A 26,139-nucleotide genomic window follows, 5' to 3' on the forward strand; every position below is an offset into this window, starting at 1 on the left:
AGCTGGCTGTGGCCAAGAAGCCACTACAGCCTTGTCCCTTGTCAGCTCTACTATACACCTTGACATTCTTACAGCACATACAAATACACATGTATAAACACCATCTGCCAACCCTATACATGGTCATGGGCACACTCCCTCCTGCCTAGACATACCTGATCGTTCAGCCTGTCCACTCGTCTATCCACCTGTAGATCAATGCTTGCCATCAGTGACAACACAGTACTGGGGTTCATCTTCGTTGTCTGTACCTCCCTATGTCTTCCTTTTTTGATGGCAGTGAGTTTTGAGTTAAACAGAAATGCAGTACCCCTTAAGTAGTACCTTCCCATATTTCCCTCTCACATACTCTGATATCCACAAATAAAACTTGGCCTTTATGCATTTGCTGATTCTAGATACCTCATATAACTGGGATCACATAATAGTTGTCCTTTCGCATCTGACTTATTTCACTCAGTGTTCTGGTTATCTAGTGCCTCTCTGACAGGAATATACCACAAATGGGATGGCCTTAATAAACAGGAGTTTGTTATCTCACAGTTTGGAGGCTTTAAGTCCAAGTTCAAAGTGCCAGGCTCTAGGGGCCGTGTGAAAGCCCCTCGACCTTGGGCTTCAGCTCTGCCTCTTGCTCCTGGTCCACTGAAGCTACAGGCATCTCTTCACTCAGGCAGCTACTGGCTGCTGAGGCTAACAAGCCCAAGGTCAACTAATAAAATGGCACAGTCCTGATGTTACCAAACCATACAACAGGCCATTAATTCAAGTCCATTGTAAGTCCCAAGGTCAGCAGAGCATGGCAGGCTGCTGAACAATGACATGGCTATATGTACAGTCCAAGCATGCCATAAGCTAGAGACTATTCCCCAAGGCTTCTGCTTAAATACAGGAAACAGACCACATTCCCTAAGGTAGCTACTCAGCTGCTCCTAGTAGATTCCACCATGGAGTTGATTACCAGTGTCATCATGGGGAATACTACATCCAGCTGCCTAGCCATTCAACCAGGCCCAGCCAAGTTGACACACAGACTGAACTGCCACACTCAGCATGATGTTTTCAGGATTCATCCGTGTCACAGCATGTATCAGAACTCATTTCTCTTTATATATATATATATATCTCACACACATCATATTTTGTTTATCTAGTCATCTGTTGATGGACACTTGGGTTGCTTTTGGCTATTGTGAATAATGCTGCCATGAACATTGCTGTACCAGTACCTGTTTGAGTCCCTGCCTTCAAGTGTCTTGACTATATACCTAGGAGTGCAACGGCTGGGCCATATGGTAATTCAATGTTTAACTTTTTGAGGAATTGCCAAACTGTTTTTTGTAGTGGCTAGGCTATTTTACATTCCCACTCATGAGGGTTCTGATTTCTCCACATCCTCACCAACACTTGATGTTTTTGGTTTTTCTGATAATAGCCATCCTAGGAGCCCTGATGGCACAGTGGTTAAGCACTCAGCTGCTCACCAAAAGGTTGGCTGGTTTGAATGCACCAGCCACTCTGCAGGAGAAAGATGTGGCAGTCTGCTCCTGTAAAGATTACAGCCTTGGAAACCTGTGGGTTCAGGTCTGTCCTATAGGGTCACTGTGCGTTGGAATTGACTTGACGGCAGTGAGTTTGGTCGGGGTTTTTTTTTGAGTGGAAGTGAAGTGGTGTCTCACTGTGGTCTTAATGTTTCCTTAATGACTAATAACGTTGAGTATCTTTTCTTGTGCTTGTTGGCCATTTGTGTATCTTCTTTGGAGAAATATCCATTCAAGTCCTTTGTCCATTTTTTGATTGGGTTGTCTTTCTGTTGCTGTTCTCTCAGTTTATATTGGAGTTGCATTCCTGGAAAAGTCAATATTTACTAAAACTGGGCAAAAAATACTTTGTATTTATGTGTGAAACTCTGGGCTCAGAGCTTGGCCAGCAGGTTTTCCACCTGCCAGTGCGTGTGACAGGACATTAGCAGTCAGCAGGATACGGGACAATTCTGAATGCCAACTGGGACCTTAATCATTGTAACAATCAAAGGCCCCCCTTTTCCAAAATACCCCCTGATGTGACTCCACTCCCCCTCAGTCCTGTTGGGAACCTCTAGACTCTAACAAGGCATGAGATAAATGTGACTGGTATAGGGGAGCCCTGGAAATCCTGACCCAGGCTAAAGAGGCAGGAAGACTTCCTGGAGGTGGTGCTGCCCAGATACATCCTGAGAGCTGGGCAGAACCCTGCAAACACATACTTTTTCCAGCAGCAAAAATATGTTGCTCACTCATGTGATGCCCACTCATCCCACTGGTTGGGAAGGAATAGGTTCAGCCCTTGGTGATTCCATTTGCTTATGGAACTGCTATTTCCCCCCCCTCTCTTTATTCAAGGAAGTTCTGTCTTCTCTGGCCTCTGACTCACCTATTTCTCCCCCCAATGGCACCAGGGGGCCTCCGCCTGCTCATGGGCTAGATGGAAAATCCAGTTTTGCTTTTATTTGCCAGGAGCTAGGTGACCAGCTTTGACAGGGGTGGGAGTGGGGGGCACAGCCTTCCTTCTAGAGAGTAGATGAAGGGCATGAAGGAAGGGGCTTCCTGCTATGTGATAAGCTCCCCCAGTTGCTTGCCCCACCCCAGGTCTCCCAGCATGACTGTCTTTCTCCTGGGCTACATGTTGCTGGAGCACTATGCAACCATGAGTCACAGAACTGCAACGTAAGTGGGATCTCAGAGGCCACTGAGTCTAACTCCTTGCCCAGTGTGAATCCTTCCCGTAATGGGGAACTCACTACCTCACAGCACAGCCCCTATTACTCATTCCAGCATGTCACCATGACCTAGAATCCTTGATTCCCTTCCATCATGCTTTACAATAGGATTTGCCAACACCTGCCTCCTTTTCAAAAGTAGAAAAATCTGACACCTTTCTAGAATTTGGGATTACAAAAATGGTGGATATTTTGTCTGCTTTTCACATATAAAGTTGTAATAGTGGACATGTTTCTGTTCCCTGGAATTTTGAAATGCTCTGTCTGAGGCTGAGTTCTCTAGAAGCAGAGCCTAAGCCGGGGGTTCTTACGTGAATGAATTATTGGGGGGGGGGTCTCAGGAGAAGAGAGTGCAGGAGCCGTGTAGGGTGGGAGAAGAAGCCAAGTGAGTGAGGATGTGGTTTCAAGTGAAGATAAGTGCCTGATCCCACAGGGAGCTCTAGAGTGTGAATCACATAACAGACAGCCCCCTCCAGAGGCTGGGGTGTGGCGTGCCTGCCATCAGTTACTGGATACAGGCTGCTCCCTTGAAAAGTGATACGTAACTTCCCAGAATCTCTGGGAATGATGGCTTCCATTGGCAAAGGCAGTCATCCAAAGAAGATGCAGGTGTGAGCTGTCAGCAACCAATGCCCACAGCAGCCGGGCACAGACATGGCACAGGGGTGCAGTTACAGCTCCTAGTTGCTATCTAGTTGATTCTGACTCATGCTAACCTCTTATGTGTCAGTAGAACTGTGTGCATAGAGTTTTCAGTGGCTGATTTTTTCAGAAGTAGATCACCAAGCCTTTCTTCTGAGTCACCTCTAGGTGGATTCAAGCCACTAATTTTTGGACTAACAGCTGAGTGTATGCATGAGTTAACTGTTAGCACTGTCCAGGGACACCAGGTTACCAACAGTTAGTAATAAACCCCCTGTGGGGAAGAGGGCACATGCCCGCCTTATTGTTGAGATCCACTGCTCTCAAACCTGCTTCTGGGATTTCCTGTTGTATTCAGCATAATCTGTTGTTGTTATGTGCTGTCCAGTCGGACCCGACTCATAGCGACCCCTCCTCCTTGGGTTACCGAGGCAGTATCACTATGGAAGTAGATTGCCCAACCTTCCTTCTGAGGAGTGGCTGGTGGGTTTGAGCCACCAGCCTTCTGGTTAGCAGTCAAGTGCCTTAGGTACTATGCTATCAGAGCTCCTCAGCATAATCTAGGCTGCTCCAAATTCAATACGGTTTTCCCAACCACTTCCTCTTTACCCCCCAGTGACACAGGAGGGTGAAGAGGCATTGAGGGAGCAGAGGTGGGATCCATCGAGAGGTGGGATTTGGGGGCAGAGCTGCAGGCCAGGATTTTTTCAGGGAGGCCCTGAGCACCAGAAGACCTGCTCTCCTTCCCCCCACCCCACCCTGCCCACAGACTGCCTCTTCAAGGTGTGCCCCATGAACCGCTACTCAGCCCAGAAGCAGTACTGGAAGGCCAAGCAGACCAAGCAGGACAAGGAGAAGATTGCCGACGTAGTGCTGCTGCAGAAATTGCAGGTGTGTGTGTGGGGGCAGGAGTGTGTATGAGTGGGGGGTTTGGGTGCACACACGTGTCAGCCAGCAGGGTGCCAGGAAATGGCACCAAGCGCACCCTTGCCAAGGATTGGACTGGGGAAGGGGGTCCCATTCTGGGGTAACAGGAGTCTGTGAGATATAGGGGTGATGAAGCACAGCTTTAGGCTGTGTGCTGGAGCGTCATGAGGTGTAGGGGGCTTCAGGTCCTGCTGGCATGCCTCCTCCAGAGGGAGTGGCATGGGGCGAGGGTGAGGGATTTGGCTCCCTGGGCTGCCCTTCTCCACTCTGAGCCTGAGTTTTCTCATCAGTGTTGTTAGCTGCCTTTGTTTCATTCCCACTCACGGCAACCCCATATGTGCAGGGTATCCATATGTGCAGGGTATGACTGTTCCAAAGAGTTTTCAAGGCTGTGACCTTTTGGAAGCAGATTGCCAGGCCTGTTTTCCAAGGTGCCTGTGGGTGGCTTTGAACCACCAACCTTTAGGTTAGTAATCTAGTGCTTAACGCTTTGCACCACTCAGGACTTCTTCTCATTAACACCAAACCAAACATACTGCCATTGAGTCATTTCTGACTCATAGTGACCCTTCCTTGGGTTTCTGAAGTGGTATCTCTACCCAATCTTCCTTCTGAGGAGTGGCTGGTGGGTGTGAACCGCCAGCCTCCTGGTTAGCAGTAAGATGCCTTAGGCACTATGCCACCAGAGCTCCCTCTCATTAATAGTGGGAGGGAATGAGCTAGATGGTCTCTGAGAGCCACTCTGGATACAGTATCAGGGGCTAAAGTGGGGCTCCAAGGGGTCCTGGAGTCTGGGGCGCGTGCACATGCGCACACACATGTGTGCATGCATACATGGTGGGGATGTCTCCTCAGAAGCCTGCCCCTCACCCTTGTGTGTGTCTGCACAGCATGCAGCGCAGATGGAGCAGAAGCAGAACGACACAGAGAACAAGAAGGTGCATGGGGATGTCGTGAAGTATGGCAGTGTGATCCAGGTGAGACAGCCTGCTGCATCTCTCCTCCCTGCTCCCTACCTAAGAGGCCTTGGCTGGGGCTGGGGTAGGGGCAAGGGGAGCCAGCAGGCATGCCATCTGGGTGTGTGTGCATGTGTGTCCAAATGAGGGGCTCTGGGATGGCCTTTGTAATGGTGTATTTGATTCTGTGTGTCCCTTGCTGTGTGTGACCTGCATAGCTGTGTCCACGGGTGTATGTTTAGCACAGTAGTCACGAGCAGAGATTCTGGAGCCATGTGGTCTGGGTTCAAACCTTGGCTCTGTTCCTCCTTAACTGTGTGGCTTTGGGCAAGTTATAACTTCCCCGCACCTCTGTTTTCCCATTTATAAAATCAGCCCAGTACTTCCCTCTTAAGGTTGTTGTGAGGTTACATGAGCTAAAGCATGGGATGTATTTAGAACAGTGCTAGCTTCTCTTCAGTGGTTACCTGGGTGCCAGCTGGGTTGGTTTGTGATTATGTGTGTATGGCTGTGATGGTCTTAGTCTCTGACGGTGGGTCTGACATGATGTATGTCAGTGTTGTGACTGATGATCCAGCTGGGCTTCCCCTAGTGCCCTTCCCTTGTGGGCTGGCCTCCAGGGCCCCCAGACCTCAGCCCACTCCACCCGACCCCCTAGCTCCTGCACATGAAGAGCAACAAGTATCTGACAGTAAACAAGCGGCTGCCCGCCCTGCTGGAGAAGAACGCCATGCGGGTGACACTGGATGCCACAGGCAATGAGGGCTCCTGGCTCTTCATCCAACCCTTCTGGAAGTTGCGGAGTAATGGGGACAATGTGAGGGCAGGGCCAGGCTGGAGGGGTCTGGGGAGGAATGTGCTACAACTTTCACAGGGCTGCTTATTTGGCATGGGGGAAGGATGAGGGCATGCCTGTTCTTAGGGGGCAGACTGAGGCCCAGAGAGAGGCCTGGAAGTCAGGGAGATGGTGCCCCTGCCCTCTCCCCACCTCACCCTGCTCCACCTGCTCCCCATAGGTGGTTGTGGGGGACAAGGTGATCCTGAACCCTGTCAATGCTGGGCAGCCTCTACATGCCAGCAATTACGAGCTCAGTGACAATGCTGGCTGCAAGGAGGTGAGTGGGTGCCCTTCAGGGGAGGGGTAGCACTTCACCCCACTAGGTTCTCTGCCTTCAGCCACCTGGCTCCTGTGGATGGGCTGGACCTCATTGCTCCCTGACCTGCCTGAGGTGGAGTCAGGCTGGCAGCAGACACTCTCCCCTTGTCCTCTAATGGGGGCTGGGCTTGTCCTTCCCTCACCCCACCACTGGGCCCTCAGCATTGCCTACTCCCCAGTGCCTGGGGGTTGGTCTTATATCAGGGGTCTCTGCCCTTCCCTAGGTCAACTCTGTGAACTGCAATACCAGCTGGAAGATCAACCTGTTCATGCAGTTCCGGGACCACCTGGAGGAGGTGTTGAAAGGGGTAAGGACTGGAAGCCCCTGTCCTCCACCACCTGGCTGGCTGCCCAGCTGCTCCCCCATAGGTCCCTCTTTCTGTCTTCTTAGCTCTGCTCCTTGTCTGGCCCTTTTAGTCATACCTCACCCTCTCCCCTAGTTCTACATATTGCCATACTCCCCTCCCCCACCAAGGCCCTTTCTCCTGTCTTTGGCCTCTTAATCCCCTCTCCAGTCTCTCCCAAACCTGGCTGGCCTCAGTTTTCTCTCTCACTAAGGGGATGTCAGTGGACTGGGGTCCTCATCCCCCACCTTGAGGGGCAGCCCATATCCTCTGAGCAGTCTGTCCCCTCCCCAACTCCTGTTTCTTAGATCTATGCCATGCCCTCTTTGGCAAGGAAGTGCCCAGGATTCCAGACATGCCTGCATGGGCACTAGGGGAGAAGGGGAGGGGACCGAGAAGGGTGGGCTGGGAAGGACTTGGGGAGGGACTGGATCAGAGGGCAGAGGTGTGTGGGGGCAGCCATAGAGACCATCAGAGAAACTCTGGGAAACAGACTTGGGAGGAGAGGGGGGCACTCAGAGGTTTCTTGAATGGGGCTGCAGGGGACGGAACCAGCCTGTTTGGGGTGCAGGTGGTCTTGTGGAGGGGCAGGTGGGAGGGGCAGATCTGGGGGATAGCAAGGAGGGTGGAGCTCTTCATCTGGAAGCACAGGCAGGAACACCTGGCCATGGCACCTGCTAGAGTGACAGGCCGAGAGCAGCTGCCCTGAGGAGGCGCCTGTGTTCACACCCTCCCCTTCCCAGAAGCCTACAGCAGCCTCCTCCGCCCTCCTCTCTCAGCCAGGCTGCTGCCAGACTTCTCTGTCCCCTTCAGGCTGGCCCGAGTCACCTGCCCAGCCTCCCTTTCCTTCATCTTCCTTATTCCCTCAACACTCCATCTCTCAGGCTGTTTCCTGTCCTCCCATGCTCTGCCCAAATACCTCTTCTCTCCCTCCCTTGCTTTACGTCTTCACATCTTTCCCTATCAATCAAGGAGCAGCCCACAGGTCACCCCCTCCCAGAAGCCTTCCCTGATTACAGATTCCAGCTTTGAATCTGGGCAGCACTTAGAAAATGCAACATCACTTGGGCCAAATCCCGTGGTGCCACCTAGAGTGGTTTTTGATGAATCTATGGTGACTCACTCCTCGGAAGGAAGGTTGGGCAATCTACTTCCATAGTGATACTGCCTCGGAAACCCAAGGAGGGGTCACTATGAGTCGGATCTGACTCCACGGCAGTGAGTTTTTAGAATGGTGACTCAACTGTTAGATTCCAGACAATTCAGGAACAAGACTTTTATGTACATAATTCACCCCTTTCTTGCTTTCCCCCCGCACTGCCCGGGCATATAAGTCACCAGGCTGTGCCATTCTGCCATAGTAACTGATCCAATCTGTGTATCTTTCTCTCTTCCTTTGTTCCTTTCTCCCTCCCTCCCTCCCTTTCTCGCTTCCTTCTTCCTGTCTTCCTTTATTCACTCATGCATGCATTCAATCCGTAGATTATTTACTCTATGTCCAGCACTGTGTTCAGGTGATGGGGAAGACAGATAATGCTGTTAGTGGTAAGAATGGCAGTGACAGCCTTGTGTTTCAATCCTGCTAAGTACAGCCTCACTGTGGGAAGAAGTGTAGTGGAGCGATTACCATGTGGGCTCTGGAACTGATGCACGGATTCATATCCCCCTTTGCCATTAGCTACATGACCCTGGACAAGGCACTTACTGTCTCTGTGGCAGAGCTTCTCCCCCCACAAAATGGGGATAATGATGTATATGCCCTAGAAGACTAGTGTGAGGACTGGGTGAGAAAGTCATATACTGTGCTCTGCACAGTGGTGAGCACGTGGTTAAGTGTGCAATACTACTCTTTATACATGTTATCACAGACCTCACAGTTTTTACAAGGTGGGTCATAAGCTCATGGCCATTGAGTTGATTTGACTCATAGAGATCCTTCTTTGGGTTTCTGAGGCAGTATCTCTACGAAAGTAGATTCCTTCTGAGGAGTGGCTGGTGGGTTTGAACCGCCAGCCTTCTGGTTAGCAGTCAAATGCCTTAGGCATATGGCACCAGAGCTCCCAAGTAGGTAATAAGTAGGTCATAGTATTCCCATTTTATAGAAGCAACTGAGGCTAAGAGATTTTCAGGGACTTATCCAAGGTCACACAGTTAATAAATGCAGAGCCAGAATCCAAACATGGTCTCTGTGTCTGGAGCCATGAAGATGAACCAGCCATGGCCTCTGTCTTCCAGCTATGGGAGCAAAAGAAATAGGCATGGGGTACTGATGCAGAAAGGGCCCCAGGAGTGGGCCTAGGAAGCCAGGGAAGTGTGAGATCCCTCCTGCCTTCATGGTGAGTGTGACTTGAGACAGACAGGTCTTGAAAGGTCAGGTGGGGCTTCCAGAGGGCAGATGGGGGAGGAGGAGATCAAAAGTGGTTTTGAACATGGGAACTCAGGGAGGGCTCTGGACAAGAGTCCTACCCAGGCTGTCTGGAGGTTTAGGATTTGGGGACTGGGATGAGGGCTGTGGGTGGAGCACAAGCTGAGGGACCAGCCTCTGCTCTGGCTGCCCTCTGGTGGGGTCCAGCTCCAGTCTCATCCTTTCTGCGTCTGAGGCAGGCAGGGCAGGCCCCTGAGAGGGGCTATGTCAGCCCTGAGCCCATATTCCTCTGCCTACAGGGAGATGTGGTACGGCTGTTCCATGCGGAGCAGGAGAAGTTCCTGACGTGTGACGAGTACAAGAGCAAGCTGCAGGTGTTTCTTCGAACCACGCTGCGGCAGTCTGCCACCTCAGCCACAAGCTCCAATGCCCTCTGGGAGGTGGAGGTCAGAGCCCAGCCCTCACCCAACACTTAGCCTTCTCTCCAGTACTAACTCTACCCCTCCCACTTTCCCCAATACCCTGGAAGGTGGAGGTCAACCCCTATCTCTACTCTGAGTCCCTGGGGAACCAAGGGGTCCAGGATAGTCCAGGCACCCACGTACCCTGAGATCTCCAGGGTAAGCCTGAACTCCTTCTGCTGGGTCAGTCTGTCCTTCCTGCCTCACTTCAATCCCTCTCTCCAGGTGGTCCACCATGACCCCTGCCGTGGAGGAGCTGGCCACTGGAATGGCCTGTACCGCTTCAAACACTTGGCCACAGGCAACTATCTGGCTGCTGAGGTAAGGAGAGAGACAGAGGGTATTCTGGGAGTGCAGGCAGTTATGTGTGCAGAGGTGAGCTTGCATAGTTCCAGTGCACATGGGGCTCAGCTGTACACACATGTGTGCGTATATCTGCACACACAAGTACATGTCCCACATATGGACCATAGCTTATTTGCACTTATGCATTTATTTAGCAAATATTATCAAATAAATGCTTGATTGTAAATAAACCTAATAAATATTACTGTGGGCCTACTATGTGCCAGTTACTATTCTAGGTACCAAGATACAAAAGTGAACAAAATTCTCAGCCTTGTGGAACGTACATTATACATTCACGTCTGTCTGTATGGGCACAGGCTTGTGTGTACTGGGGCACTCGTGTGTGTATATTTGTGTGTGTTGGTGTATATACGTGTGTGTGTTGGAGTATGTGTGTTGGTGTGTATATGTGTGTATTGATGTGTACATGTGTATGTACATTTGTGGGCCCACAGAGAATGGTTATAAAGGGCAAAGGGTGGGGCTCCCTCAGGAGTGATGGGATTTGAGGGTAGAGTGGGAGGTTGGGGGCTGCCTGACCTAGCTCAAGGCCCTGTGTGGGCCTTGTTTTGGAGTGGGGTCATGTGGGTATAGCTTGTGTCCAGTAGCTCCTTTCTATCTCTCATGTCTTGTCTAGGAGAATCCCAGCTATAAAGGTGATGCTGCGGATCCCAAAGCAGCCGGAACGGTGAGGACCAAGGGAGGGGCTGGGAGCCTGGGGAAGAGTGACCAAGAGCCCACCTTGGGGACTAGCAGGGGCAGGGAGGCCATGAAACCTTGAGAGGTAGGCTGGAGGGAGAAGGATCCTCAGGGATCCTAGGTGGTTGTGGGGGTCTGGGAGAAGGATGCTCCTGCCTGAATTAAGGTCTTCACCTCAGGGGGCCCAGGGCCGTGTAGGCCGCAGGAATGCTGGGGAGAAGATCAAGTACCGCCTGGTGGCTGTGCCCCATGGGAATGACATCGCTTCCCTCTTTGAGCTGGACCCCACCACGTTGCAGAAAACTGACTCCTTTGTGCCCCGGTGGGTATGTCTTCCTGAGGTCTTTTGGCCTTGGGAATCCCCTCATGTCCCACCTCTTGGGGATCCAGCTCTGAGACCTAAGGGCAGCTGACTGCCACTGAGTACTAACTGTGTGTGCCTGGCAGTGGGTTCTGCACATGGCTGGGCCTTGGGCTTGCTGCTTTATCAAAATGCCTTCTCTTGAGAGCCATTGATCCTATTTGGCCTGGGTATCCAGGCATAGCTGCATGACAGAGTGTAGTAGCACCAGGTTCTAAACATTGGCCTCCCTTACCTCTAAGGTCCCTGTGAGCCAACCCTGAGATTCTAGAACTTGACATCGAGAAACTTTCTGTATTTAGATCTCTGTTAACTGTTTGTGAAGAGCAGCCAAGGGTGATTCAGGCTCTTCTTGGTGGTTTTTTATCGTTGGCCCATTGGTGGAGAAGGAGGTAGTAGCTCTCGCTTAGTAAGTGAAGTTGTAGGAGGTGTGGGTGTAGTTGTGTCTTATGAGTACTGTTGTTGTCTCCCACTCAGTTAGACACAAATTACAATTGGATAACCATCAAAAAACTAAAAGCACATGGACAAAAAACACACCATGTAATCACACAGGAACAGTAGCCAAAAATAGAAAAAAGAGAAAAAGAAGAAGAAAAAACAAGAAAACCTGCAATATCTGGGGATAGAGCACTAAGAGAGAAAAAGTAGAGAAGGAGAATAATGAAGGAAAAAAAAAAAAGGGAAATATGCAAAAAGAAAAACAAGGAACGGGGTTAACCATGAGAAAAAAGGGGGAAAAAAAACCCAAAAAACAAAAAACCTTAAATTAAAAAAAAAAAAAAAAAATTCCAACCAGGAACAGGGAAAAGAAAAAATGCTGAAAACTAGGACCTGGGAGGGGAAGATTAACAATAATAATAAAAAGGACAAAAGTATTAATAATAATAGTTGTTTTAAAACAGACAAATACAAGCAAACTAATCCCCAGAAAAAAGAAAGCGAAAAAGTAAAAATAAAAATAAAAAAAAGAGAGAGAGAAAAAAAAAAAACAATCGGTGGAGGACAGGGCAGGGCACCCATGCTCCATCTGAACACACAGACTGTGATAGAGTTCCTGTGGGCCCAGAAGGTAGGTGGAAGTGGGGCATGGCCGCACCTCCATTCACCAAGCAGGTGTGGGGTATAAGAGTAACAAGAGGAATGTTGTACCTTTTCAGTCTTGCGGGTCCAGAGTGTCCTTGGGGTTGCTGGAAAGCAGAATGTGTTCTTAAGCCCCAGGAATCTGTGAGAGCGCTGTCTTTTTAAATATCCAAAATAGTCAAGCTGCTTTTAAACCTTCAAAATGGCGGCGGCCTCCGGACCGGCAAAAGTCCACAGCTTAGCCCACCTTTCTCTTCACCTTCTCCATTTATTCCCCAGCCACCGTGCACAGTCCTCCGTGCAGTCTCTGGCTAGCAGGGCTGATTTTTAGGTTAATTCTTAGGTCCTACCACCACTCGGGAATCTCCAAGCTGTCTGTGCCATCAGGATCGCTCAGGATCGCTGCCAGACCACAGCTCCGTCTGTCTCCTTTTTTGGTATTTTCACACAAATTATTCTGCTAGTTGGGGTTTAGTCCACTTTTATATCCTTCCCTTCAAGGTTCAGGGGTCCAGGATTATCTTCTGTGTCTGTGTTAATTGGTTTCCCTTTTCTTTGTTGAAGAAGGTCTGTGCAGTCTTTCTGCCTAGTCTGCCATCTTGTCGGAACCTCCCAAGAAACTTTCTGGAGGTGAATAGGGGCTGTAGCAGTTACTTTCTGTATGACCTTAGCCAAGTTACTCAATGACTCTATCTACTTCCTCTTCCTCATCCATAAAGTGGAATGATCAAGTCTGCATATCAACAAGGCTGTTAGGAGAATTGATTGAATCAATATAGGTCCACAGTCCTTTTTACCTGAAACTCTTGGGGCCAGGTGCATTTTGGAATTCAGATTGTTTTTCAATTTAGAAAGGTAACTGTATAGTTCATCATCAAAGATGTGAATATTTCTGCTATGAAATTTACACATCTTGACAGTAAATAGGATAAATTGTCTAAAACAGCCTTATTTGTCCAGATGAATTTTGGTTCCAAGTTTACAGATAAATGTTGGGTTTGGGAGCATTTTGGATGTTGAAAGTGTGATGAGGCATGTAGGCCTATGTAAGGACAGTGGTTAGACTTGGGTTTGGGCATTGTGTTTGCTTTGGTGGCTCTTCTGTGACCTCAGGCTCCTCATGGCCGGTGAGGGCATCAAGTGAGGTGGAAGATGTAACTGTGGAGTGTGCTCCCAAGCCCCTGCCCTCTGCTCTGCCTGTAGGAACTCATACGTCCGGCTGCGGCACCTTTGCACCAACACGTGGATCCAGAGTACGAATGTGCCCATCGACATTGAGGAGGAGCGGCCCATCCGGCTCATGGTGCGGCTGCTGGGTGGGTTGAGGGCAGGGTGGGCGGAGCTTGTCCTGGGTGCCCTGCTGACCCCCATCCCTGCAGTTGGGCACCTGCCCCACCAAGGAGGACAAGGAGGCCTTTGCCATCGTGTCAGTGCCTGTGTCTGAGATTCGTGACCTGGACTTTGCAAATGATGCCAGCTCCATGCTAGCCAACGCTGTGGAGAAGCTCAATGAGGGCTTCATCAGCCAGAATGACCGCAGGTGGGCAGCAGGGGCAGGGCTCCCGAGCTTGTCTGAGAGGCCCTGCCCTCCTGGGTCTGCAGTTCATGAATGAAGGAGTCATAAGGCACAAGATGGGGCAGGCTGGGCTGAGGTCGGGGCTGGGCTGAGGTAGGGGCTGGTCCCTGTGATTTCCTGACTGACACCGACTGACCCTGGGCCCCTGAAGCTGGCATCTGCTTCCCTGCTCCCAGAACTAATCCTATGAGACATCCATCATTACCTCTGTTTCACTGATGATGAGGCTTCCAGAGGATGAGGGATTTGCCCAGAGTGGCACAGCTAATAAGTGGAAGAATTAGGATGGAAATGCAGATCACTCCCCACCAAGTATCCTGCCTTGTGCTGTGCTGTTCCTTTCCAGATTGGAGTATTTCTGAGATTCTTTGTCTTGTGGGTACTTTGGAATTCAGGGTGGGTATGGAGTGGGGTGTGTTCTGAAAGGAGGTCAGGATACAGTTGGGAAGAATAGTTGAAGCCCAGTTGACTTTGTGCTTTGGGCAACAGGGTCAGTGAGTGACTTAATGAAAGCTGTGTTTTGGGAAGGGCTGGTTGCCCCTGTAGATACCTACTGGATGGGTCCTGGGGAAGGTTCCCAGACTCATCATCCCTGGTGTCTCTTTGCCCAGATTTGTCATCCAGCTGCTGGAGGACCTGGTGTTCTTTGTCAGCGACGTCCCCAACAATGGGCAGAACGTCCTGGATATCATGGTCACCAAGCCCAACCGGGAACGGCAGAAGCTGATGAGAGAGCAAAATATCCTTAAACAGGTGCCTATGTCCACACATGTGTGGTGCATGGAGAGGGTATGGACCTGCATTGGCAGATCCCAGGGAAAGGGCTGAGAAACAAGGTGACTTTTTAAGATCCACATTTGCCTTTTCCTCTCTCCAGTTGAGCTGCAGTTTCTCTGGTTGTCTCATCACTTTATTTTTTTAAAAAATTACTATTTATTAAGCCCTTACCACATGCCAAGCACTGACCGAATTGCTAAATACTGTTATGTATGGACTTGTTTAATCCTCACAGCCCTGGAGAAGCTATTATTACCCCTGTTTAACTAGGGAGGAAACTGAGACACATAGTGGCTGCAATAACTTGACTGCAATCACATAGTAAGGAAACAGCAGGGCCAGCATTTGAACTTAGGATGTCCTGGTCTAGAAGGAGTGTCTTTAAAAAAAAATTTAAGCTATTTTTTTCTCAAATTTTTATTATGAAAAATTTTAAACATTGAGAAAATACTGAAAGAAGAGTACAGTGAGTACTGTATGTCTACCACCTGAATTCAACATTTGTTACCATTTTGCCAGTTTGGCTTTATGTAATTTTTCATATATATATATATATATATATATAATATTATTTAAAATTTTTTTCCCCATGTATGCATTTCAAACTAGGTTGTGGGTACCATGAAAGTACCCCTAAATTTTTCAGTGTGCATCTCTTAAGAATAAGGACATTGTCCTACATAATCACAATATCATTATCAAATCTCAGAAATTTAGCAATAGTATCCACTTCATATTAAATTTCCCTAACTTTCCTAAAATGTCTTTTTAAAGCTTGTTTTGTTTTGAGCCAGAATCCAACCAAAGTTTTCTCATTCCATTCAGTTGTTTGGTCTCTTTGGTCTCTGTTCTAGAACTGTTTTTCACACCCACTCACTTCTTGCCTTTTTTTTTTTTTTCAAATTGTGATTTGGGTGAAAGTTTACAGAGCAAATTCATTTTCCATACACATTCATACACATTTTGTTTCATGACATTGACTGCAGTTCCCCACAGTGTAACAGCTCTCTTCCCACTTGCTCCCTGTAGTTACCTCTTCCTTGTGTCCTTCTTTTTCTATGCATTCCTGTCCCCTGAACTGTTTTCCTTCTGTTCTCCCATGATTGATCATTCTAAGGAGTGTATCTACTTGATGTAATTGTTCACCCCATATGCCTGTTTAGCTGGAAGCCACAGGAGTGAGTTCAATTTCAGACCTGAAGGGTAACGAGGAGCCATAGTTTCAGGGGTCTCACCAGACTCTATCAGAACAATAAACCACTCCCTGCCTTTTTTTTTTTTTTTTTTTTTACTTGTAACTACATTAATTTTTTTCTTTCATGAGGCGAGGCCTGTGTCTTGTCTCTCAGCTCTGGCCACACCAACTTGCCCTAGCTTTTTTCTCTAGCCTCAGATTCCTGAGCTGTTGTGATCCCCTGCTCTTCCCCTGGACACTGAACAAGGCCTAAATCTGAGATGGGATTAGAATTCATGTTGGGGAGAAATGAGCTAGGGGCAGGCTCTGGCTAGGAGTAGGAAGAATTAAGGCCAGAATCAGGGCCAAGGTGGGTGAGCTGAAGAATCAAGTTGGGGTTAACGTCAGTGGTGGCTTTGTGGGAGGTCCAGTTTGGGGCTCGGAGCTCTTGGGATAGAGATTTGGTCAAGTGTGTGGGATTCCTCCTCACCCTCCCTGCTCCCCCAGATCTTTGGCATTCTGAAGGCACCCTTCCGCGATAAGGGAGGTGAGGGCCCCCTGGTGCGGCTGGAAGAACTGTCAGACCAGAAGAACGCCCCCTACCAGCACATGTTCCGGCTTTGCTACCGGGTGCTACGGCATTCCCAGGAAGACTACCGTAAGAACCAGGTGGGCTGCCTCCTGCTGGCCTGGGCTTGAGCCTTCCCTGGACTGGGCGCCCCCATCATCCATGCACTCACTCACTCACTCACCCTTTCATTCACCCAGTGAATATTTACTGAGGCACGCATACTATGTATCAGGTACAGTTTTAGGCACTGGGGATACAGTGGGGAACCAGACAGTAGGGTTGGCTCCATGAGCTGCAACCTGGCCCAGTGCTCAGAAGGGGCCCTACACTTGGTCTAACTCTCCTTTCACTATCTTGAAATTCTTAGTTTTTAAATTAGGGTCCTACTATTTAATTTTGCACCCACAAATTAGATAGCCAGCCCTGCCAGACAGACCAGGTTCCTACCCTTGTGGAGGTTTCATTCTTTTAGGGGAAACTGTACTATAAGCTACTGTTCAGCTTGGTACTGGCTTTCTCTCCTATACCACCACCTTTCCAGCATCTGGGCCCCTCTGTCTGTGTCAGGGCCCTAACTAAGTGTTCTGGAGCAGAGCTGGGCCCTCTGTGTGCCGGCTGTGGCTCCCTGTGACCCTAGCCCATCTACCCCAGGAGCACATTGCCAAGCAGTTTGGGATGATGCAGTCCCAGATTGGCTATGACATCCTGGCTGAGGACACCATCACGGCCCTGCTGCACAACAACCGCAAACTCCTAGAGAAGCACATCACCAAGACGGAGGTGGAGACCTTCGTCAGCCTTGTGCGCAAGAACCGGGAGCCCAGGTGGGTGACTCACCTTTCCCTACTGGCCCCCATTCCATCCTCCCTCCTGCCTCAGTGCTGATTGTGAAAATATTGAAATACTTCTATACCTGCTGGTAAATTGCTGCCTCCCTGAGCTCCTAGCCTCCCCAGCCCTTCCTGAGGACCCCTCCAAACTTGGCTCAATCCAGCAACAGAGGACTGACCCCTGATACAGCAGGAGGCCCCCAAGATGCTTCCCCAGTACAAAGTCAGGGCCTGTACTGATTAGTGTTGAATCTTCTGAATATCACCTCTGCCTTTGTGCCTTCTTTACCCTGGCCCCTCGGGCCCCCTATTTATCCTTCCCCAATCCCCAAATGATGTCCCTCCTTGGGTAGCTGGTAAATGAGTCTATCCTACTTAGAGGAAGGGGTAGGTATAGTCAGTTGGTTCCAGTGAGGGTGGTGCTACCAGTTGGGGGAAGGCAGGCTCCATCTCCACCATGGCCAGACTCTGACCCCTCTCCGTCCTTGCTTTTACCACCCTAGGTTCCTGGACTACCTCTCTGACCTGTGTGTATCCAACCACATCGCCATCCCTGTCACACAGGAGCTCATTTGCAAGTGTGTGTTGGACCCCAAGAACAGTGACATTCTCATTCAGACCGAGTGAGCCACAGCCCAGCACCCCACACCCAGAGCTCCACCCATCACCTCCTCTGCAGCCTTAGAGCTTAGGTCTCATCTGGAGGTTCAGGCTAGAGCTGGCACCCTTGTTCTCTGCACATATGCACCCAGTGCCTGCTATGTGCTTGGCTGTGTGCCTGGCACTGTGTGGGGCGGGGAAGAGGGCACAGAGGGGAAGGAGCTCAGGGGCTTGATTTCAAGAAGCTCATGGTCTGCATGCGGTCCAGACATGGTTAGGGTACCCCATGGAGGGCAGCACAGGGGCCTGAGCTGGCACCCAAACTCAGATGACTCAGCTGTGTGGGGGTAGGCTTGCTTGGGGAAGGGGTCTGGGAGTGGTGTCCTGACCCTGGCTTGTGGCTCTGTGTAATGGGGTGTTGGTCCACAGACTTCGACCTGTGAAGGAGATGGCGCAGTCCCACGAGTACCTGAGCATTGAATACTCAGAGGAAGAAGTGTGGCTCACTTGGACTGACAAGAATAATGAGCACCATGAGAAGAGTGTGAGGCAGCTGGCCCAGGAGGCACGGGCAGGGAATGCCCACGACGAGAATGTGCTCAGCTACTACAGGTCCCCGCCTAGCCCCAGCCCCTTGCCCTCCCCCTGCCACTACTTCCTGTGCACTATGGGCCTTCTCAGCAGGCTTTTGGCCAATCCCTGCCAGGTATGAGGTGCACTAGTTTTACATGGGGCTCCCACCTCTTCAAAAACAGGCATCTCTTGCATAGATAGACACTCAAGCTGAACAGGGATGGGAAGGCGAATGGGACTACATCCATGAATATGGAGGTTATCTCTACCTATATATTTATATGTGCATAAAGGGTACAAAGTTATGAATACATCTTAGTCATAACCAACCATCTTGAAGGAATGAGTTGCTAGGTTCAGGGCCATAGTCTTGGGGGACACTAAGCTCAGTTGGCATAACATAGTCCACAAAGACAATGATCTACATCCTTCTTTGGTGAGTAGCAACTGGGGTCTTAAAAGCATGTGAGTAGCCTTCTTTGGTCTCTCCCTGTCCAGAGCAAAGAGTGAAGAAGATCAAAGATGTAGGAGACAATTAGTCCAAAGGACTAATGGGGCAGATGAACTCTAGCCTCCATGACCCTGAGATCAGAAGAACTAGATGGTGTCCAGCTACCATGGCTGACCACTCTGAAAGGGATCACAATAAGAAGTTCCAGATAGAGTGTGGGAAAATGTGGAATAAAACTCAAAATCATTAAAAAAAAGAAGACCAGGGTCACTGTTCTGATGAAGACTGGTGGAACCCCTGAGAATATGGCCCTTAGACATCCTTCAAGCTAGGAACTGAACTGAACCCCTGTGATTCAACTGGCAGCCAAATGATATACCTATAGGGTGAACAGTAATATCAGGAGGGTCTGCACTCACTGGAACAATCAAGCATATAAGATCAAGAGGACAGCATTTGCCCAGGGATAGAGCTAGGAAGTAGGGAGGGGATGAGAAGGAAGAATGAAGGGAAGGCATAGGCACAGGGAAGAAATGAGAAGTATGCTGTGACATTGTGGGGATTGCAGTAAATGTCACAAAACAGAATCTGTATGTATCGTTGATTGGGAAACCAATTTGCTCTGTAAACTTTCACACAAATCATGATGAAAACAAAACAGGCATCCTGCCCTTCACTCCGTTATCCTGGAAAAGATAAGTAAAGGAAAACTGTGTAACCCAAACATCACTGGGTGGCCTTGGGGCCAGGCTCAGCACAGTAATCTGATTTAGAGGAAACCCAAACTTGTCTCCAAACATACATATATTTAAACATAAAAATATTAGATAACATTCTTAAATTCTCATTATATACCTGACATTCTCCTAAGCACTCATTGAAGCCTCCCAACAATGCTATAGAGAAGGTACTATCAGTACCCTCATTGTAAAGTTGGGGTAACAGGCACAGAGAGGAAAAAGTAGTTGACCAAGGTAATACAGTCTTAAGTGGTGGGGCCACAATTTAAGCCCAGGGCGTCTGGCTCTGGAGTCTGGGGTGGGTAATGTAGATCTCTCAGGCAATGGCTACAGGGCCTTATACCACATGGTGCTGAGGAAAGCTTCCTGAATTTGCCAGGTTTACCCACCAGCCACTCCTCGGAAGGAAGGTTGGGCAATCCTACTTCCGTAGTGATAACTGCCTCGGAAACCCAAGGAGGGGTCGCTAGGAGTCGGGGGCCGACTCTATGGCAAGTAACAACAACAACAAAACAACAACGTCGCTTTCACCTTCACCAGCTGCCGGACTTCCCTTGCTCTCCCTGTGTGGCCCTCACCCTCCCTACCCTGGGCTGGCTCTTCTCTCTTCCTCTCTCTTGTCCCTGCTCCCTGAATTTTTGTCTTAGTCATCTCTCGTCTCTCAGCCATCCCTCTTTCCACTCAGCTCCATACAGAACTGCCCTGGCTGAGCCAGAAAAGCGTCATTGCTTCTCAGCAAGAAACCCAAACCCAAACCCATTGCCGTTAAGTTGATTACAACTCATGGCAACCCCATGTTTTCAGAGTAGAACTATTCCATAGGGTTTTCTTGGTTGTACTGGTAATCTTTATGGAATCGGATCACCAGGCTTTCCTTCTGCAGAGCTGCTGGGTGGGTTTGAACTGCCAGCCTTTAGGTTAGCAGCTGATAGCAAAACACTTGTTTCTCCATCCTCCTTCCTTCTTAGTAGACTGCTTCTCCTCTTCCCTCTCTCACGTAGAGTTGAGCCCTTCTTTTTTATTTAATTAAATTAATTTATTTATATCTTTATTGTGACTTGGGTGAAAGTTTATAGAGCAAATTCATTTTCGATATAGCAGTTCATTCACATTTTGTCTCATGACATTGACTGCAATTCCCCACAGTGTAGCAGCTCTCCTCCCACTTCCTCCCCATAGTTGCCTCTTCCCTGTATTTCTTGCCCTTCCCTTCTGTGCACTACCGCCTCCTGAGGTGTTCCCCTGTGCAAAGACTGCCCTTCTGTTCTCCCATGATTGATCACTCCAAGGAGTGTATCTACCTGATGTAATTGTTCATCCCATATGCCTGTCTGTTTGTTTGGCTGGGAGCCACAGGAGTGAGTTCAATTCCAGACCTGAAGGGTGGCTAGGGGACATGGTCTCAGGGATCTCACCAGGCTCTATCAGACCACAGTGGCTAGTGCACAGTTTAGCCTAACTCCCTTAGCCATTCCACCCAGCCCTCAGCAAACCCTGATGAGTCCTAGTAGCCCTTCTGCCTCACCATCTCCCCACCCTGCAGGTATCAGCTGAAGCTCTTTGCTCGCATGTGCCTGGACCGGCAGTATCTGGCCATTGATGAGATCTCCCAGCAGCTGGGTGTTGACCTGATCTTCCTGTGCATGGCAGATGAGATGCTGCCCTTTGACCTACGTGCCTCCTTCTGCCACCTGATGCTGCACGTGCACGTGGACCGTGATCCGCAGGAGCTGGTCACGCCGGTCAAGTTTGCCCGCCTCTGGACTGAGATCCCCACGGCCATCACCATCAAGGAGTGAGATGGGTGGGAGCTGGGTGGGCAGGATCGTGGCCAGGGCAGAGGCTGGTTGGTGGGAGGACTACAGAGACCTTCATGCTTCACTGCTTCCACTCTCAGCTATGATTCCAACCTCAACGCTTCCCGAGATGACAAGAAGAACAAGTTTGCCAATACCATGGAGTTCGTGGAGGACTACCTCAATAATGTGGTCAGCGAAGCCGTGCCCTTTGCCAATGAGGAGAAGAACAAGCTCACCTATGAGGTGGGGTTAGGGAGCTCCCGGGGGCTTGATGGTTAGTGGGGCTCTGCCTTGGCCCCTCACTGAGCCACAATTTGCACCTGTGACCCCACTTCCCTCAAAGCCCCAGCCAGCACAGGGGGACCGTATAGATGGCTGAGGTATCCTGAGAATTGGCCCCCTTTCCCTCCTCCCCTCACCCCACCAGCCCAGGGCCAGGTCACAGATCCTTGGCAGGAACTGGACCTTACACCTGCCCAGCTGGCTTCCCATACTTTCCTGTATTTATTTCTTCCCTATTCCTGCGGGCCGGGCCCTGACAAGCTTCCTTTCTTCCATTGGACTGCCCTTACCTGAGACCCAGACTCCTGTATCCAAGCAGCCCCGCCCTCCCAGAGGCCCCGCCTTTTCCAAAGACCTGCCTCCCCCCAGCCCCACTCTCTTTAGGGCCCCTTGTTGTTGTTGTTGTTGTTGTTATGTGCCGTCGAGTCGGCCCCCGACTCATAGCGACCCCTCCTTGGGTTTCCGAGGCAGTTATCACTACGGAAGTAGGATTGCCCAACCTTCCTTCCGAGGAGTGGCTGGTGGGTTTGAACCGCCAGCCGTCTGGTTAGCAGGCAAGTGTCTTAGCCACTATGCTACCAGAGCTCCTTTAGGGCCCCTTAGCCCTGCCTTTTCTTGCCCTGACCCCGCCCTTCCCTAGGGTTCACTCTGCTCACTTCGGCCCCGCCCCTTCTCCATAGGTGGTCAGCCTGGCGCACAATCTCATCTACTTCGGCTTCTACAGTTTCAGCGAGCTGCTGCGGCTCACGCGCACGCTGCTTGGCATCATTGACTGCGTGCAGGGTCCCCCGTCCATGCTGCAGGCCTACGAGGACTCTGGCGGTGAGGCGGGGCGTGGCCACCCACCCCTAGCCTTCCTTGGTCTCCTCCTAGAGCCAGAAGTCCCCTCTGCTCAACCTCTTACTCCACCAGCCTCCTGGCTCTGGTGCAAGGGAATATCTTTGGCCCCACCCCCCTCCAACCCTCCTTGCCCAGAAGCATGGGAGACCAGGCGCCTGGGAGAGTTGCTTTTCAGAACAGGTTGACCCTGAGGGGAGATAATGAGGGAGGAGGAGAGACACAGAGCCTGCCTTTATGGAACCATAGGGAGAGGCGAGGCAGCCCCATCATCCTCTTCTGGGAGGAGGCAAGGCACAGTCTGTCTGAGGGAGGAGCCCAGCCCTGTCTCAGGGACACTCTTGGAGCTATGCAAACTCATCTAAACAAAAGCGCAAAGAGACTGACACCTGGGTTTTAGCTTCCCACATAGTGCCCCCCTAGCACCCCAAGCTCTGTAGCAGCTCTCTTGGTTTCCCATATGGGAATTCTCACTGATCTTCCCACACAACTCATCTTTGCCTGAGCCTTCCACTCTTTTCCTGGATTTGGCTTAAAGGTCACCTTCCCCAGGAAGCCTTCTCTGCCCCTTCCTTAGCATGATTTTACCTCACAGCTGACAGCAAGAAACATTATGAATGCTCTGCCTCCCCTGCTGTGCCACTTCTGTAACCCCCTTCTGCTTTTTGCTCCACAGGCAAGAATGTGCGGCGATCCATCCAGGGTGTGGGGCACATGATGTCCACCATGGTACTGAGCCGCAAGCAGTCTGTCTTTGGTGCCCCCAGCTTGCCTGCTGGCGCTGGTGCTGCTGAGCCCCTGGATCGCAGCAAGTTTGAGGAAAATGAAGACATTGTGGTGATGGAGACCAAGCTAAAGATCCTGGAAATCTTGCAGGTGGCTGGGCCAGGACTGAGGTGGGAGGTGTTGGGAATGGGGGCAGGTAATGGGATCAAGGATAGGGATGAGCAGGTGAACCCCCCTCAGTTACAGTGATAGAGGATAGTAGTTTCTGCTCCACAATGGTAAGTGTCTGGCTCAGTGGTTTTAGCAACATCAGCATCACCTGAGAACAGGGCTTTGAATAGGTTCCAAATGATTCGGTCGTGGCCAACAATGTAAACAAGTATATCCATTGCATAGCAACCAGATCTCTTGCATGTTGTATTTTGACCTGAGGAGGAATTGGCAGTGATGCCTTGCTCAAAGATGGCTGCCAACTGCACCATTCCATCTCTTGCATCAGGAAACTTTCAAGAGCCTAATATGGGAGACTGGATTATTGGCAGAACTGTGGAAAGCAACACACATTCAAAGCAGTACTGAATCAGAAACCTTGGGGATGGGGCCCACAGTCTGTGAAGTGATTTCTGATGTTCATTGAAGTTTAGCTCAATCTGCCCATATTACAGATGAGCAAAGTAAAAGGTGTGGATAGGTTTGCCAAGTCACACAAAGGTTTTGAAGAACCCACTCCTGGCAAGGTAGACACAGTCATCCCTATTCTGGGTCTCATCTGAGACCCCCCACAACACTTGGGGAAGGGGCTTGTAGGGTCCTGGGAAGGGCTAAGGATCCTTGCTTTTGCCTTGTGGCCATTAATCAATGGGCGTGACCTCCATGGGGGACCCAATCTGGCAGAGCCTGGTTGGAGGAGTCAGAGGAGGGGGCTTCTGGTTGAGGTTGTTTGAGGTTGAGGGTTGAGGTTCCAGGGCTGAGTCCCAGAGTATGGTCAGAGGCTCTGTGCCCATGAGGATGATTCCATTCAAGGGCATCTGCAAACCCTGTGCCTCACCTGCCACCCCACAGTGGTTTTTCTCCTGCTCCAAAGACCCTGGGGTCTTTGACAGCAGACAGGAGGGTAACGGTGGGCCTTTGACCTAGGGAGCTTAGTTCCCTTTGCTATCTGCATCCATTCTGGGAAAGAGGGTCTGAATGGGCTGGAGGGGGTTGTCTGCCTCAATCTAAGAGGAGATGCTGGGGAGAGGGTGCTCTGAACCTCCTTGGGGAGAGAGGGCTTGATAGTCATCACATCCCGAGCATCCTGAACACTTGTGTTGAGAGCCCCTTCGAGAGTGGTCGGAGCTCACCTGGGGTGTCTCCTGGCCTCCATAGAGTAGGAATGGCATCCTTACCTCAGAATATTCTCCTCACATATCCTTTTCCCACCCTCTAGTTCATTCTCAATGTCCGCCTGGATTACCGCATCTCCTACCTGCTGTCTGTCTTCAAGAAGGAGTTTGTGGAGGTGTTTCCTATGCAGGACAGTGGGGCTGATGGCACAGCTCCTGCCTTTGACTCCACCAGTGAGCCTCCATCCCTCCCTCACCTCCTCAGCTCCCTTCATGCTCAAAAGGGGGCCAGAGAGGCTTGCCCAGGGATACTGGGGTGGAGCCAGGGGACACCTTGAGCTGGCCCCCAGCCCTGCCCCTTTTTTCCATTCTGCAGAGGTTGCTCTTCTCCACTGTCTTATTTAATTGCCCCATTGAGGGGAGAGAAGAGTAGGGATCATTCCCTCCATTTCCTAAATGGGGAAACTGAGGCCCGGAGAGGAACAGGGGACTTGCCCAAGGTCACACAACCAGTCAGGCTGAGCCAGACCAGAAGGAACCTGGTCTCCTGACCCTCAGCCAAGCTCAGCTCACCCAGGCACTCCCTGGAGGGGCAGCTGGGGACTGTCTGGTCCCTGCCCTGGTTACTTCCATCCAAGAAACTCTGCACCTCCACCTCTGGGAAGGGGGAGGCAGAGGTGGGGTGTGGAAGGGTTTGGAGGGGCAGAGGGGCTGCACCCTTACCAGGGCATGGATCAGGATGGATTGGGCTTCTCCCTGGTTTTTCACTCTTGTGCTCCCCACTTTTACTGGGCTTGGAGCTACCACTTGCGCCCCATCTGCCCTCTCTTGATCCCCACAGCCGCCAATATGAACCTGGATCGCATTGGAGAGCAGGCGGAAGCCATGTTTGGAGTAGGGTGAGGCCAGGGTTGAGGTGGAGGGTGTATGGGGTTGAATGGGTGATACCAACACAGGCTACAAACACCCCCTCTTGGGATGGTTTGGGTTTCCCTAGGGTAGAGGATAGCCCCTTGCTCTGGTCATTTCCTCTGAATCTCGGAAGACCTCACCAGGCCTTGGGTCTGGGAGTCCCCCTCTGTGCTCTGTCCCTCCCTTCCCTTCCCAACCTCAGTGATGTAGGGGCCACTTGGGTCCCAGTGTCATCCTAGTCATCCCTCTGCCTCCACCCAGGGCAGTTGTATCTCTGTTTGCGTGCAGCAGGACTTGAGTCAGGTAGCTGGAAGAACTTCCCCCAGGTTCACAGCAGGAAAGAGGTGTTGGGGTTATAAAGACTCTTCTATAGAGGGTGACCCTGCCTCTTAGGGTCCTGGTCAGAGAATTGAACAGCTAGAGTGGCTGGGTCTGGAGCAGGGAGAGTCCACCCTGGAGGTAGGGTTTTTAACCATTTCTGTGCTGTGTCCTTGGCGTCTGGTGCAGCCTATGGACCCCTTCTCAGAGTCATGTTTTTAAATTCATAAAATAAAGTACATAAAGTTACAAAGGAAACCAATGACACTGAAGTATAATTACCAAAATATTGATAAAAACAGACTTGAAGTGACACTTATACCCACGCCTCTTTGTTAACACATTAAATAACCAGCTGCAGCAGTGGGTCTAATTAGTACTGTGACTCGAAGTTATGATGAGTATAAACACGATTTCTGTAACAACTCTAAGGTGGTGTGCAAACACTGGTATTTTCTATTGGTGACAGAGTCACAGGGACCACTAATAACCACTGCACTGCAGCTTGGTTCTTGCCTTCCTCTTGGAAGGCAGTGCTGCATTTTGGTTGG

General features: G+C 50.4%; 1 protein-coding gene across 1 annotated transcript in view; it reads left to right on the plus strand.

Moving 5' to 3' along the window:
- Nucleotides 1-26,139, plus strand: part of ITPR3 (inositol 1,4,5-trisphosphate receptor type 3) — a 91,030-nt gene that overhangs the window by 39,074 nt on the left and 25,817 nt on the right. Inside the window, exons 3-24 of the mRNA XM_007939340.2 lie at nt 4,167-4,288; nt 5,215-5,301; nt 5,939-6,097; nt 6,297-6,395; nt 6,661-6,744; nt 9,445-9,591; nt 9,832-9,927; nt 10,592-10,642; nt 10,833-10,975; nt 13,301-13,400; nt 13,477-13,637; nt 14,285-14,426; nt 16,132-16,293; nt 16,847-17,019; nt 17,529-17,648; nt 18,055-18,237; nt 20,933-21,184; nt 21,287-21,431; nt 22,151-22,292; nt 22,984-23,183; nt 24,463-24,592; nt 25,200-25,257. Coding sequence (XP_007937531.1) covers nt 4,167-4,288; nt 5,215-5,301; nt 5,939-6,097; nt 6,297-6,395; nt 6,661-6,744; nt 9,445-9,591; nt 9,832-9,927; nt 10,592-10,642; nt 10,833-10,975; nt 13,301-13,400; nt 13,477-13,637; nt 14,285-14,426; nt 16,132-16,293; nt 16,847-17,019; nt 17,529-17,648; nt 18,055-18,237; nt 20,933-21,184; nt 21,287-21,431; nt 22,151-22,292; nt 22,984-23,183; nt 24,463-24,592; nt 25,200-25,257 — 2,956 coding nt within the window. The remainder of the gene's footprint in view (nt 1-4,166; nt 4,289-5,214; nt 5,302-5,938; nt 6,098-6,296; nt 6,396-6,660; nt 6,745-9,444; nt 9,592-9,831; nt 9,928-10,591; nt 10,643-10,832; nt 10,976-13,300; nt 13,401-13,476; nt 13,638-14,284; nt 14,427-16,131; nt 16,294-16,846; nt 17,020-17,528; nt 17,649-18,054; nt 18,238-20,932; nt 21,185-21,286; nt 21,432-22,150; nt 22,293-22,983; nt 23,184-24,462; nt 24,593-25,199; nt 25,258-26,139) is intronic.

This window comes from Orycteropus afer, unplaced genomic scaffold, assembly GCF_000298275.1.
Source record: "Orycteropus afer afer isolate SDZICR_OR568_19922 unplaced genomic scaffold, OryAfe1.0 scaffold00059, whole genome shotgun sequence".
NCBI classification, from domain to species: domain Eukaryota; kingdom Metazoa; phylum Chordata; class Mammalia; order Tubulidentata; family Orycteropodidae; genus Orycteropus; species Orycteropus afer.